General features: G+C 42.5%; 1 protein-coding gene across 1 annotated transcript; it reads right to left on the bottom strand.

Annotated features, from left to right (window-relative positions):
* Nucleotides 1–470: 470 nt before the first annotated feature.
* On the bottom strand, nucleotides 471–13,416 carry LOC115137219 (ATP-dependent RNA helicase DHX15-like). Its single transcript, XM_029673392.2, has 14 exons — nucleotides 13,229–13,416; nucleotides 11,750–12,098; nucleotides 10,880–11,073; nucleotides 10,131–10,290; nucleotides 8,903–9,121; nucleotides 8,557–8,724; nucleotides 8,189–8,275; nucleotides 5,288–5,437; nucleotides 4,889–4,997; nucleotides 4,449–4,640; nucleotides 2,642–2,764; nucleotides 1,664–1,854; nucleotides 1,369–1,538; nucleotides 471–1,157 (listed from the first exon to the last, which is right to left on the bottom strand). Exons 1-14 carry the CDS (start codon nucleotides 13,288–13,290, stop codon nucleotides 1,040–1,042), a joined length of 2,292 nt encoding a protein of 763 aa, XP_029529252.1. The 5' UTR covers nucleotides 13,291–13,416; the 3' UTR covers nucleotides 471–1,039.
* Nucleotides 13,417–13,707: the final 291 nt, after the last annotated feature.

Genomic DNA, 13,707 nt, shown 5'->3' with positions numbered 1-13,707 from the left:
AGGTATACTCAGGGGTGAAAGTAAGATGGTATGGTTCGGTGTCCTGACAAAATAAATTGTGGCGGTACGTCATACCAGTTAAACACAAGCCTAGCACTGTTGGCAATTGCACCATTATTTAACATTACCGCATGTCAGCTGCATGAACATGAGCAAATTGACTTCAACATGTGCAGTATACTCTCCAAATTGCATCGTGGTTCGACAAGAACACTAAAATGTTATCAAGGTGGAGATATGTGGCCCAGACAGAGAAGCGCACAAACAGCACTGGATGCATCAATTCAGGCTATATGTGTAGTGTGCCTAATGACAATCGTTGAACGTCATTACACGTTTTAGTTTAACAGACGTCGCTTTCCATTCATCAAATTGCAGGTTCACCGTTTGGATGCTGAAATATGCCGCCCCGGTAGTCAACAGGAGAGCGTTTTGAAGTGTTTTTTTTGACAATCAGATGAAAACATAAGTAGTTGTATTACCTTTTAATGTGGTATAAACACATGATCAAAGTTATGACAAATCTTCATGGGCCTACTTGACCCACAGAGGTCACTAAATGAATAGGGATTCTATATTTACTTCTAGGATTAGACCCATAACATGTTTTTCAGTAGTAATTTCCGTACCAGTAGACAATCAAAGACCATGAGCTATTATTCATGGTTTTATTCAAGTCGAAGCTCCTTTATTGAAGAAACAAGGACAACCTAGGCAAGTACACTTTCTCAGGGTTCACAATTTCCTAGAGGAACATAACAATATCCACATGAATGCTCATGCTTAACATGTTAATTGAATTCCTTTTCGAAAATCTCTAATCAGAATAGCCTAATATTCACCATTGAGATCAATTTCATAAATGCTTACAGTTATACACGTTGCTATTGAATGGACAGAAAAACCACAAACAAAAAAGTTATAAAAATCATATCTTGAATCGAGAGAAACATTAAGATTGAAGATAGGATACAACTTTTAAAGTATGAATTGTGCCAAGCTCTTTCAAGGATGTCTTCCTCTCTCCAGTCGCTGTTAATCAGTACTGGGAATACTCCTTGGTCTGGAGTTTGGCAACGATTCGCTCCAACTGCCTCTTGGCTTCACACTGTGGGAAGTTGCCCATTTCGTAGTACTGAGGAGCAACCTTCACCAGCCTGGGGAGACGAGATCAATTAAAGCAAAGTCGTAGAATATAATCAAAATATCCAATAAAAGCATTACCTGTAAACGACGAATAAGTCATAAGAGATCAATTAGTTTTGAAATGTTGACGCTTATCAAAAACCCTTGTTATTTACAGTGTATTCGCTAATCGTTTTATTTGTGTGGACATTTCTGAGTCATACTTCATGACCACAAACGTACCATTCCGGTTTGATATCCGAGCAGGTGCGAATGTAGTTCTTGGTTGTGAGGACAAACTCATTGTAGAGCACCCACTCTGGCTTGTGGTCCAGGACGGTAGAGGGGTGTAGCTGGACCACCTGGTTGTCCTTGACTGTGAGATAATGGCCAGTGCGCTCCAAATGAGCCACCTAAGCAAACAAGAAAACATTTAAGAAAATGCACACAATGCGAGATAAATCGTATTTGTTCACTTAATTCCATTTCAATTCGAAGTGAATTGAAATGGAACTTGCCCTGCTGTGCACCGACTGACCTGCATGAAAAAGCCTGTGACTAGCGCTCGGCGGATATTGATGTAGTAGTCTCTGCTGGTGAATTCGGTGCTGCGCCGGGGCAGGTTGAAGCGGTCCATGATCCGGGACAGCTGCGAGCGCACGTTGTCGGCCGACATCAGCGAACGGTAGTTCACAAAGTTGTCGTAGCACCACTGTGTAGACTCGTGGTCTGAGAAACGACAACAAAGATCAACCTACAGGCAACGGCAAGTCAAATAAGCATCATGTTTCAAAGTAAGTTACTTAAAGGGACATTACACTTAAAAATCAGTCTTCAAAGGTTAATCTTCTGTTGAGATAAGTCCATGGCCAAGTTCGATTAACCATACTTGCATTCTACATAGTAAGCATATTACGTATGCGAAAATAAAGTTTTATAGTAAATTTTTAAAAAATCAAGTATGCTTTAAATGCAGGATGTTTGTTATATTCATTTCGGCTTCTCTTCTAGTAGAATTTGCTAAACACTTTTGAGGGAGAGAATCATCTTTCCAGACTCACTCACGTGTGTTTGACAACAGCTGATTATCAGCTGATGAGATAAGGGGACACACTGTACCCAAATGAACAAATTGCGGGAATCAACGCAAATACTCAGGACATTTGTTGCTTACTGCATTTGTTTTTTACTAAACAGTACATTCTAAATAGTATGTAGTACAACTAAGTACACAGTATGTTGTTTTAGTAAGAAGTAGGCAAGACAGATTTCGGACACGGCCCATGTATCAGTCTATCAATTTATAGATCCAAATATCCCATGTTAATTCCAGATTTGTGATGCTTATCTTTAGTCTGTCATTAATTAAAGGTTGGTCTTACACAACTGATGGCATAGGATGTGGACTCACTTTTGAGGTCTGAAACATCTGATTAACGTTGATTTTGGAGTCTAATCTGTCCCTTTAATTCATTTTACCCTATCAAAATAAGATGTTTGTGGTGGCCATGTTTACTTTGTTTGAAGGCGTGGTAGACGTTGAGGAGCGTCAGGTGGTCTCCGTCGATGTGGGCGAACCGCATCTTGGACTCGTCCGCCGCCTTCTTAGCCTCGGTGGGGCGGACGAAACACTGCGGGACTAGACAAGGTTGGTATGGGCCCCAACACAGACGCCCATAGGGATGAGTCAAGCATTCACAGAACAGAGGAACAAGGCCTATTGTAGCTAGAAAACTTGACAGAGAGCATAGGTGGGCAGGGCAGGACCAAGTGGTGTGTTTATGAGGGGGGGCTCTTCCGACTGCATGATGACTGGCTACTAGCTTGTCAAGGGAGTCAACACCTAACCACATCTGCAAAACAAAGAGGTTTCACACACCTGCAGAGCGTTAAGAGAGCATTGAACTTGAGAACAGTGTATATATGTATAACATTCAAGAGAATCCAAGTCCATTTCACATTCAAGTCAATGGCCTTGACGTTATAAAAGGGAAATAGATGTCCTTATACGATGTCACTACTGACATACCGGCTTTGTATGAAAGAAGAACATCAATATGTCCAAATTGGGAGTTTTTGCAACACCGCCGATCATTACTTTCATGTTCTAATTTTGCTTTACTCATACATGTTTAAATTAATATTTGACATTCAATGTAGTCATTTTACAGTCGCAGACCAACTTCAACATGAATTTCAGGAGAAAAAAAAAATGTATGGCCTTTGTACTGAACTGGAATTTCTATGAATCTCCTGAGTTGATATTGAATTGACCACAACCAAATCACAAATGTGTACGAGTAAAACACGAGGGGAATGCCAATTTGAAATATTGTGAATAGCCCAAACACTGAACATTCTATATGATAAAATCAGAACTCTACCTTGCCATATTGAACGCAAATGGTTCCCCCCACCCCCCAGGTAGTAAAACCAAAACTGGCCAAGAAAGCTTAAATGTAACCTAAATCAACCACCCACATGCAGATAACAAATAATCCTTTAAAATGTGTAAACCTCACTTAAAACAAAAATAAAGATCAGGTCTTGATGAGAAATACATTTGACGAGCAAGACCATTACAACATCTTGACGATAAAAAAACATTGCTTGCCATGGTATCTTGTACTGCATTTGGGCCAATAATACATCAAGAGACACCATTAAAGCAGCCATAGACAAACCACTAAACAAATGCAGAGGCAATGTTTTAGACCTATCTGAGAGCACTATATTGAGATGCCTGCCCTGCCCAATTGCACTGAGGATAAACACTCCCATATTTCAAGCAGCTGGAAGAAACATGGTCAACTTTTCAATTTGATACAGAATACAATTGGCTTTCAGTTTACTTTTCCATCAACCATCACCTTAAATTACTAATTGTCATTATCAATCAAGTATCTAACCAGTAAGCAATCCAAATACTTTGTGTAGACCAAAAAAAGTGTATTTTTCCATGGAGCCCCCTACAGCGGAAGTTTCCCACAATTGGCTTTTTGTTCTCACATTTTGATTTGAGGAATACTTACCAAATATTGTTAACTTAATCCCTCCATATAAATCTAATACTTTCTAGCATCTTTGCTAACTAGATCTGCAAACCCCCATAACTGTGGGCCACCTCCTTACTTTTCCAAAATATTAATTAACTCTTCCAGGAATTAACAAATAGCATTAACAAAGCACTGAGGAGACGATCAATTTAGAGATCTCCATCTTGCATTAAATTGGAACCCACAGGGTTGAGAGGCTGCCAACTGGTGCCAAGGGTGGGCACTGGGCGACTTTGGATGCCAGCCATCCCGGCCCTGGGCCATTACCTGACAGCATGGCGGTGATGGAGAGGATCTCGTTGGAGCAGTTGAACTCGCAGCTGGCGATCACCATCTTGGCCAGCTGTGGGTCCAACGGGAACTCTGCCATCATGGAGCCCAGCTCTGTCAGATCGCCGTCGTCGTTGAGCGCCGCCAGGTAGTTGAGCAGCTCCAGCGCCCGCATCAGGGTCTCCGGGGCTTGAGAGCGCAAGGGAGGAAGCAAGAAGAGCAAGTGATCAGTACAGCATAGAACATGTTTGATCTCTTTGTCATTTTTACTTTTCTGTCTGTCAAAGGATCAATCAACAAATTATATTTGATGATAAAATGGTTGGTCAAGAGGTATATCAAGAAAAAGGGCTGCCAGTCAGTTTCAAATGAAACAGTTTCAAACTAAAGTAGCACTTCCAACAGGCAAGTATTGCAGCAAAACCTTTGCTCCTCACCTGGTGGGTCCATGAAGTCAAAGTGCACCAGGTCATCGATACCCAGCTTCTTCAACTGCAACACGACAGAACCCAAGTTGGACCGGAGAATCTCAGGATACGTGTTGTCCTGTAGTGTGGAAAGGAAAATAGTCAGAACATGAAGCCATTCTACTGTATTATATAATCCGCTGTGTAACAAGGTCGGCTAATTCTGCCAAATCATGTGTTTAACAAGAGCTGAACGTACTGGCCGAAACAGGCTTCTGTAAAATGCCCAGCACCACATGAGATAAGTTAGACTATAAACATTTCCTTAAATTAATTGTCCTCAACATTATCAATAAGATAACAATTTATTCAATATTTCATTCGACCGTATACTTTGCCCCAACATTTCTACAATCCAGGACAGTTCACCTGCATCTCGGTCTTGTAGGCTTTCTCAGTGTAGAGGCGGAAAGTTTTCCCTGGCCGTGTCCTGCCGGCACGGCCTGCCCTCTGCTGCGCCGAGGCTTTGCTGATCGCCGTTACCAGGAGAGACTCCACCCTGATACGAGGATTGTACACCTGTGGGTTACAGGTATAGACAACATTCTCACTCAAGTCTTTATTTTATTTTTTTTTAAAAGCTGGATGCTGATTCCACGTTGGTTAATGTTAACTCAAAATGACACCACGACCAGGTTCCAGTTTAACAATGTTTACTTCACCGTATGACTACAGTACATACCGGTAGTTGCCATCACACTCAAGTCAGGTCCATCTCCAGTGAGACTACTGCGCAGGCGTACTAACAGAGTTGATAGCGCCGTAATAACAGAAATGTAGGGATACTTAAAACATGAACTTAACAGTTAAGTCCACAGTGAATGTCATGGACAGCACTTCTAGAGATAATCTTAAATCATGCATTCATTACTTAAACTGTACCAAAGATGTACAGGTGAAAATCAATGAACACACAAATGATTGAAGAAAATAACTTGTTCATATATAATCACTTGTTCATCTGTAGGTACAGTTGGAGGGATTTGGATATGGGGCGAAGGGGAACCCATTACACAAGTGTTAGTCTACAACGGCAGCGAGGTGAATGAGTAACGGGAGGGTTTCTGGTTCAAATCCCCCCCCCCAAAAAAAAACTGGTAATAAGGAATAAATGTATGTTCTCAAAAAATGTACTGTCGCTAGGTTTCATACAATTGGCGACAGATAAGCACATTTTCCCACCAGAGGGGCGTTTCTGCCAAACTGACTTGTTGAGGATAAATGGCTGTGTGTAATGACGTAGTGAACATAAAAAATTATTTTGCGGTTAAATTCCCCATGTACCGAATTACATAATCTAAGTTAAATGGGTTTCAATTGCATTTTCAACTCCACCGATGATTTTGACCCAAAAACTGTTGCAATAATATAGCAAACTTGCCCAATATGTTTTTGGTGCATGCTCTACAGATAGTTTGCTGATAAAGTGGACAGGGTAGGTTATATGATAAAAGCCAGATCATTTTTAATTGATAATTGGCAGCCAAGCAAACTGGTCATCATGTCACCAGCATCATTCAAATGATCGCCTACCCTCGATATTTAGTGGAAATGTGCATGAAGCTCATCACAGTTTACTTAACCACCAAGTAAAGACATAAGCTATAAAGGTCATGGTAACTTATTCCATCTGCCTATAAACTCTGCATGCTTTTTCGAGTCGTGGTGGTAGTACAACAAAACATATCACATGACTAAGTTCACTTAGAAACTACATTGGCACAATCTCATTCCAAAATCATGGGCATTGATATGGAGTTGGTCCCCCCCTTTGCTGCTATAACAGCTTCCACTCTTCTGGGAAGGCTTTCCACTAGATGTTGGAACATTGCTGCGGGGACTTGCTTCCATTCAGCCACAAGAGCATTAGTGAGGTCGGGCACTGATGTTGGGCGATTAGGCCTGGCTCGCAGTCGGCGCTCCAATTCATCCCAAAGGTGTCCGATGGGGTTGAGTTCGGGGCTCGGTGTAGGCCAGTCAAGTTCTCCCTCCCTCGATCGACAAACCATTTCTGTATGTACCTCGCTTTGTACACGGGGCATTGTTATGTGGAAACAGGAAAGGGCCTTCACCAAACTGTTGCCACAAAGATGGAACACAGAATCGTCTAGAATGTCATTGCATGCTGTAGAGTTAATATTTCCCTTCACTGGAAATAAGGGGCCTAGCCCGAACCATTAAAAATAGCCCCAGACCATTATTCCTCCTCCACCAAACTCTACAGTTGGCACTATGCAGTCGGGCAGGTAGCGTTCTCCTGGCATCGGCCAAACCAAGATTTGTCCGTCGGACCGCAATTTCATGATTCATTACTACAGAGAACTCGTTTCCACTGCTACAGAGTCCAATGCCGGCGAGCTTTACGCCACTCCAGCCAAAGCTTGGCATTGCGCATGGTTATTTTAGGCTTGTGTGCGGCTGCTCGGCCATGGAAACCCATTTAATGAAGCTCACGACAAACAGTTCTTATGTTGACATTGCTTCCAGCGGCAGTTTGGAACTCGGTAGTAAGTGTTGCAACCAAGAACAGACCATTTTTACACACTACAGCCCTCGGCAGTGTGTGGCCTAAAACTTAAGAGGCTGAGCCATTGTTCCTAGACTTTTCCACTTCATAATAAATAACAGCACTTACAGTTGACTGGGGCAGCTCTAGCAGGACTGACTTGTTGGAAAGGTGGCATCTTATTACGGTGCCACGTTGAAAGACAGTGAGCTCTTCAGTACGGGCCATTCTACTGCCAATGTTTGTCTATGGGATTTGCATGACTGTGTGCTCGATTTTATACACGGGTGTGGCTGAAATAGATGAATCCATTAATTTAAAGGGGTGTCCATATACACTTCATGGCCAAAAGTATGATGGTTTTTATATCAATATTTGCACATAAAAGCATTTCTACCACAATTGTCACACAATCTACTTCACAGACAACAACAAAAAGATCCTATCTTGTCTTTCGTATTTTGATTTGTAGAAATTGCGAAACTTTACTGATAACATTCTGTTTCTATGAGGCCCCGTCATGAGTTGTTTTATGCGTCAGGTAATTAATCCGCTTGAACTGGTTGGATGGAAACCTGGTTAATGAACTACTATTACTTTTCTATCTGCATTGTGCTCAGATTGTGGACCACAGACAGTTCAAGTGTCCCTGTTATTGAAAAAAGTACAAGTTCGTAGTACTAGTGCCAGGTATTCGCTCTGGGTTTGAAATGACGAGACAAGGTAAGGTAAAACATTATAGAGGGAGAGGAGTAGCAGCCTACCTTTTGCTTGGCAAAACCGGGATCGATCACAAACACCACTCCGTCGATGGTAAGGGATGTCTCAGCAATGTTTGTCGAAACCACAACCTAGGGAACAGGCATTGGGGGTTAGCACTAGCAGACAATTCAAGGACTTTCTATACATACTTACATCATAAGACATTGGAAATATTTGGTGATAAACAAGCACCAATGTATGACATCTGGGTTGTATATACAGTAGGGCACCCCATAGCAAAACATTTTGAAATGGAAAATTAAAATCTGATTGTACAAGTCCAGGAAGTACCTTCCCATTTCTTCTCAGTTCCAAAATGTTTTCTTCCTATTGAACACAACCCTGTTTTTGCAGTGTTCTGCTGGTCTACCTTTCTTCCTATCGCACCGCTGGGCTTCCTGGGGGGTGCGGCCTCAAAGATTCTTTGTTGCTGCTGGGGAGGCAGTGTGGAATATAGTGGAATGACTTTGATGTCTCCGACTTCAGGTCCCAAGTCGTCGATCTCCCGTTTGATCCGTTTACAGGCCTCGTCAATTTCCTGATAGACAGTTCAGAGTCAGGCAATATTCCCGTTGAGCAGTAGACAAGTATCCTGAAAGTTAAACCTCCCCAACAATTCAACTTATATTCAGGCGACAACCTTGGTGTTGTCAGTATCACTCTTCAACACTGAACTGTACCATCTTGACTGCATTTGAGAAGGGGTGGAAGTATACCTCTTGTCCGGTGAGGAACAGCAGACAGTCCCCCTCCTCTTCCTCACACATGTGGATCTGAACGACCGTGCGGATGGCGGCTTCCAGGTAGTCCCGCTCCGGCTCAGGGGTGTAGAAGATCTCCACGGGGTGTGTGCGTCCGGGAATGGTCAGCAGCGGACAGCTGTCAAAGTACACTTGGAACTTCCCTGCGTCTAATGTGGCACTCATCACAATCACCTGTGGGCAAAGAACATATTCCTGCTAATGCTTTGTGGTTGTTAAGGATTGTTGCAATGCCACTTTTAGTGTACAATAGTGAAAGCCTGACTATGGGAGCCAAAGAGGGAAACATCTACGTTTGAATAGGGATCTAGAATGGGCGAGCAAATAACTAGGCTAAATTACATTGGGACTAAGGTAAGTCAAAAGCAATCCAAAAACATAACCCCTAAAGTGCGACTGCCTTTAAAAGCAAAGAAATCCCTTTGAAAACGGCCTATGTGGCATCGATATGAGTCAGAAACAGTTATTCTTGTGTCGTCTAAAACAGTTTGGATAATCAGTGCGTCACAACGGATAAATAAGGTTGGGTTTTGATTTGACAATGTCCATTTGCCCAAATACTGCATAAACAACTTACACGTAAAATTGCGCCGCTAAAACATCCTCTGCAAAAATGTCTTAATTAACATATTTCTTGAGTTACAGTATCTTAAGAGTCATTCTGGGGAGTTTGTGGAAGTGAAATAGGCTTCCGTGTCTAGTGTCTCATGGGCGACAAACTAACCAAATGCAGAACCTGTCAGGAAACACACCAAGACAGAAATCAAATTTTTCTAATAAGCAACAGAAAACCACGTGCCAATTGGGGTGTTCAGTGGCTCTTTTGGCCTTTTGTAGAGGCATGGGAAATGGGCTAAGCCAGGAGCTGTTTTGGGACTTTAAAATAATTTCAACGGTAAAACAAAATGTACAATTCATATGTGATTTTCTTTCTTCATGCGACTCATTCAGTTATGGTCAATGCCATTTTAACTTCACCCAAAAACAAGCTAATTTACATTAAACTAATGAATCAAATTTATCTCCAGAATGGACTAAATGCAAAAAAAGAGAGATACCAAACCTCATGTGTCTTCCCTTGATTCCTCGCCTCTTTCTCAAAACACAAAGGAGAATATCCAAATCAAGGACATGAGGAATCGAGGAAAGACTTGAGATTCCCCCCTGGACTCGGAAGCTGTACCTTGAGATCTGACCTCTGTCGGACCACCTCCTTCAATACTCCCATCAGGATGTCCGTGGCCAGCGTTCTCTCGTGGGCCTCATCCAGGATGATCACGCCATACCGCTCCAGCAAGGGGTCGTTCATGGCTTCCCGAAGCAACATACCGTCTGTCATATACCTTAAAGGGGAAAGGACACACAGTTTAAAACATAGCAGATGCTGACCGAGTGATGGCTTGAACACCAAAGTGTTCATTGATTTTATGCCTCTTCAAAATTAGCAACCTTTGCTCTCTTTTAGTGTGCAGCTGCAACACTATACCAAATACTTGTTGACCACAGTAGCCTAAAATAACTTAATTCTTATTCATTATTAAAGCACGTCCAACGTATTTTGACTGAAGCTGTGTGTGTCAAATTGAATTAACTGGCTATGACCCCAAATTCTGTATTCTGGGGGTATTCAAATTACAGTTCTGAAGGGCCAAAATGCTTGATTTTTTTTGGTTTTACCTATGTTGTGTTTAGTAGGCACAAAACAGAAGAAAACTCTTAAAAACTGAGTGAAATAGAGGTACCATCTGAACTTATCCAATAACAAATGCTCATTTTCTAATTTCGTTGCATAACATTTTGCAGCGCTTTGCTACGTGCGTGCCCTAATAATTAACAATCCTGGTAGTATGCAAGAATGAAAACCAGAAGTGTTTAGGCTGGAATTGATTAACCCTGATGTAGCCTCTACTATCCAGACAAGAAGTTGCTTACTTCAGTATGGTCTTGGCGGAGCTGCAGTCCTCAAATCGTATGGAGTAGCCCACCTCCTGGCCCAGCATGACATCCATCTCGTCGGCCACCCTTTGGGCCACGCTCATGGCTGCCACCCTTCTGGGTTGGGTACAGGCCACCGCCTTCTTGGGGCCACCCAAGCCCTTCACCATGTCCACACACCATTGGGGGATCTGAGGGAAAAGGGAGTGCATGTTACGGATGTGTCTAACTGAAACAAACATATTTCAAAGTGCATTGGTTTGGAGGTGAGGGAGAGAATTGACTGGAATGCCAAATTACAAATGGCCCTTAAACACTACCTCTTCTGTGTTTGCAAATCTGAGGGAACAGAGTAGGTGTAAACAACACAGTGATGTAACCACTGGCATGTGTGGGGAGGAGGGTGAAAAGTGTACAGTAAGCAATATCACCCATCTGATTCCATCAGAAACACAAACACAGAGGGAACGGGAGATCAAACTAAAAGTCAATCCAAACGGCTTCTTCTGTTACAAGGGTGAAGATTCACCAATGCAAAAAATGCAAACGAAGCACCTCTGCAAAGTAGAGAAACAGAAGAATTTAAGCCAGAGATTAACATTAAGGGTTTCCCTATTTCCCAGGGCAAGTGACCTGAGCAGCCAGGCAAGTTGCCCCATTGGGCAGGGGAGAGTTTTTATTTACAGATAACCAAAATGCAAAGAAATCTAGTAGTTTGGTCTTTCTGGTTCCTCCCGTGGGTAGGTGAAAATAAGTGATCATAATCTTTCGGGCCAACCAGTCAAGTTCTCCTGACTTGCCCAATGGGAAGAGCCGTTTAGACCTTAATGTCAATCCCTGTTTAAGGACTATTGAACAGAACTGCACCTGTGTGGTTTTCCCGGAGCCCGTCTCTCCGACAAGCACAAAGCTCTGGTGGCGTGCCAGGATGTCGTTGAAGCGCTCCTTGTACTCCCACACAGGCAGCTGCAGCCTCTTCTTCAAGATCTCATAGTAGCGTGGTGTGTGGGGCAGGTTTGTGAACGGGTTGATCTGCTGCTGCATGGCTGTCTGCTTGAGAGGAAGCATGCCTCCAACGGCCATCATGGTGTTGGGGGGCACGACAGAGGGCTTCACATCCCTATCTCGGTCCCTGTCCCGATCTCTGTCGCGGTCCCTGTCCCTCTCCCTGTCTTTAGAGCGCTCGTCGCGGTCCCTGTCGCGATCTCTGTCTTTCCTGAAAAATAGAATAATATACATAAGTCAACCCACGATAGTATATTACTTGAAATAGAGTGCACTTTAATGTAGTGGGACATTTACAAAATGTGCAGTTTTGTGCAGTTTTTTTCAATTCAGTTATATATTCTTATATGGGGTTATGTCAATAAGAATTATTACTCAATAATCAGTGTATTTATATTATTAATTTACCATTCTACAGCAGGATTATTTTATACATATGACCCATTCATGGAATCCAAATATGCAAACTGGTCCCCAAAATACTATTGTATGTAGATTAAATCAGATTATGTGCTAATGCTAATGCAAATTAGATGCAATATTACAATACGCAAGTGTTTGTTATTTGGCTATCTTTCAGCTGAGAGGCTAGTTCCTGAACTTGAGAAATAGCTTGGCCAATTAATTGCCAAATAAACCCCAACTCCATGATTAAAGGATTACATTTATCGTCAATTGCCCACAAGGCCCAACCAAAACTCAACCCCTCTGAATCAGAGAAGTGCATGGGGCTGCCACATTGGGCACCTGTTTGTGGGTGATTAACTGCCTTGCTCAAAGGCAGAACGGCAGATTGTTCACCTTGTCAGCTCAGGGATTAGAACTGGCAACCTTTCGGTTACCTGCCACCCATCTCCTGTACATAAACAGAATTGAGCGAAGGCGTGGGTGGACTGGAGCTCCGATGTCACAGAAAACGACAATGTGTCGCATAATTGCGGGCTATTTTTTGAGTGCCGTAGTTTTTTAAATAAAAACTCCATTGTATGTGACGTTGGAGCTCCAGTCCACCCAACTGATGTAAAGACATCGTGGAATTGAGTTAACATTATGGCTAGCCAGTTTACTCTGTGTAACGTTAGCGCTAGGCCGCAGAACATCAACACGTGCCTTGTCAACATGACTACACGAGCGTCACAGGCTGAATAACACAGGAAACTCGCGGATATGTAGCTAATCGTGTATCATCTCTACAAAGTATCCAGTTTATAAATAACTAGTAAGACGCAATATTTGCCCGTTGGTACCTAGCTAAACAAAACAATCTAGCCGTTCGCTAAGCAACAACTGTCTTCGGGTAGCAACCCGAAAGACAGTAGCTGCATGAAACGAGAAGCTTACCCATCAGATCTCTTTTTATTGGAGTAGTCGTCGCCTAAATCTAAACGGTGTCTTTTAGACATGATGAATAAACACAGATTTAAAATAACAGCGTATATTTAGCTAGTTTCCTTACAACCGGCAAGCTAGTGTTCCGCGCGAGGAAGCAAATTCGGGTAACCCGGAAGCAGTTTGTTTTAGCTCGCTGGTTGTGGTCGGGCAGAGGGTAAAACCACAGACTGGGACAATGAGACAGATGTTTCACTGGATAATAAATGTGAAGCATCCGCTTTGGGCAGTGGGAGGAGATGGATTTTGGCAGACATTCTGCAAATTTTCTTATCGACGAAACATGTGATCTCAATACAGTTTTCTGTTCACAAAACTAGAATCTGTTATGAACATAGTGGACTAATTATTGTAGACTTTGCCCTTTGCAAACGTTTTTAAAAATCGCGTTGTTTAGAAGGTGCGCAAATGCGAATTGAGTTCTTGCACAC

The sequence above is a fragment of the Oncorhynchus nerka genome, linkage group LG11 (genome assembly GCF_034236695.1).
Source record: "Oncorhynchus nerka isolate Pitt River linkage group LG11, Oner_Uvic_2.0, whole genome shotgun sequence".
Lineage (NCBI taxonomy): Eukaryota > Metazoa > Chordata > Actinopteri > Salmoniformes > Salmonidae > Oncorhynchus > Oncorhynchus nerka.
This window is presented reverse-complemented; position numbering and strand designations above follow the sequence as displayed.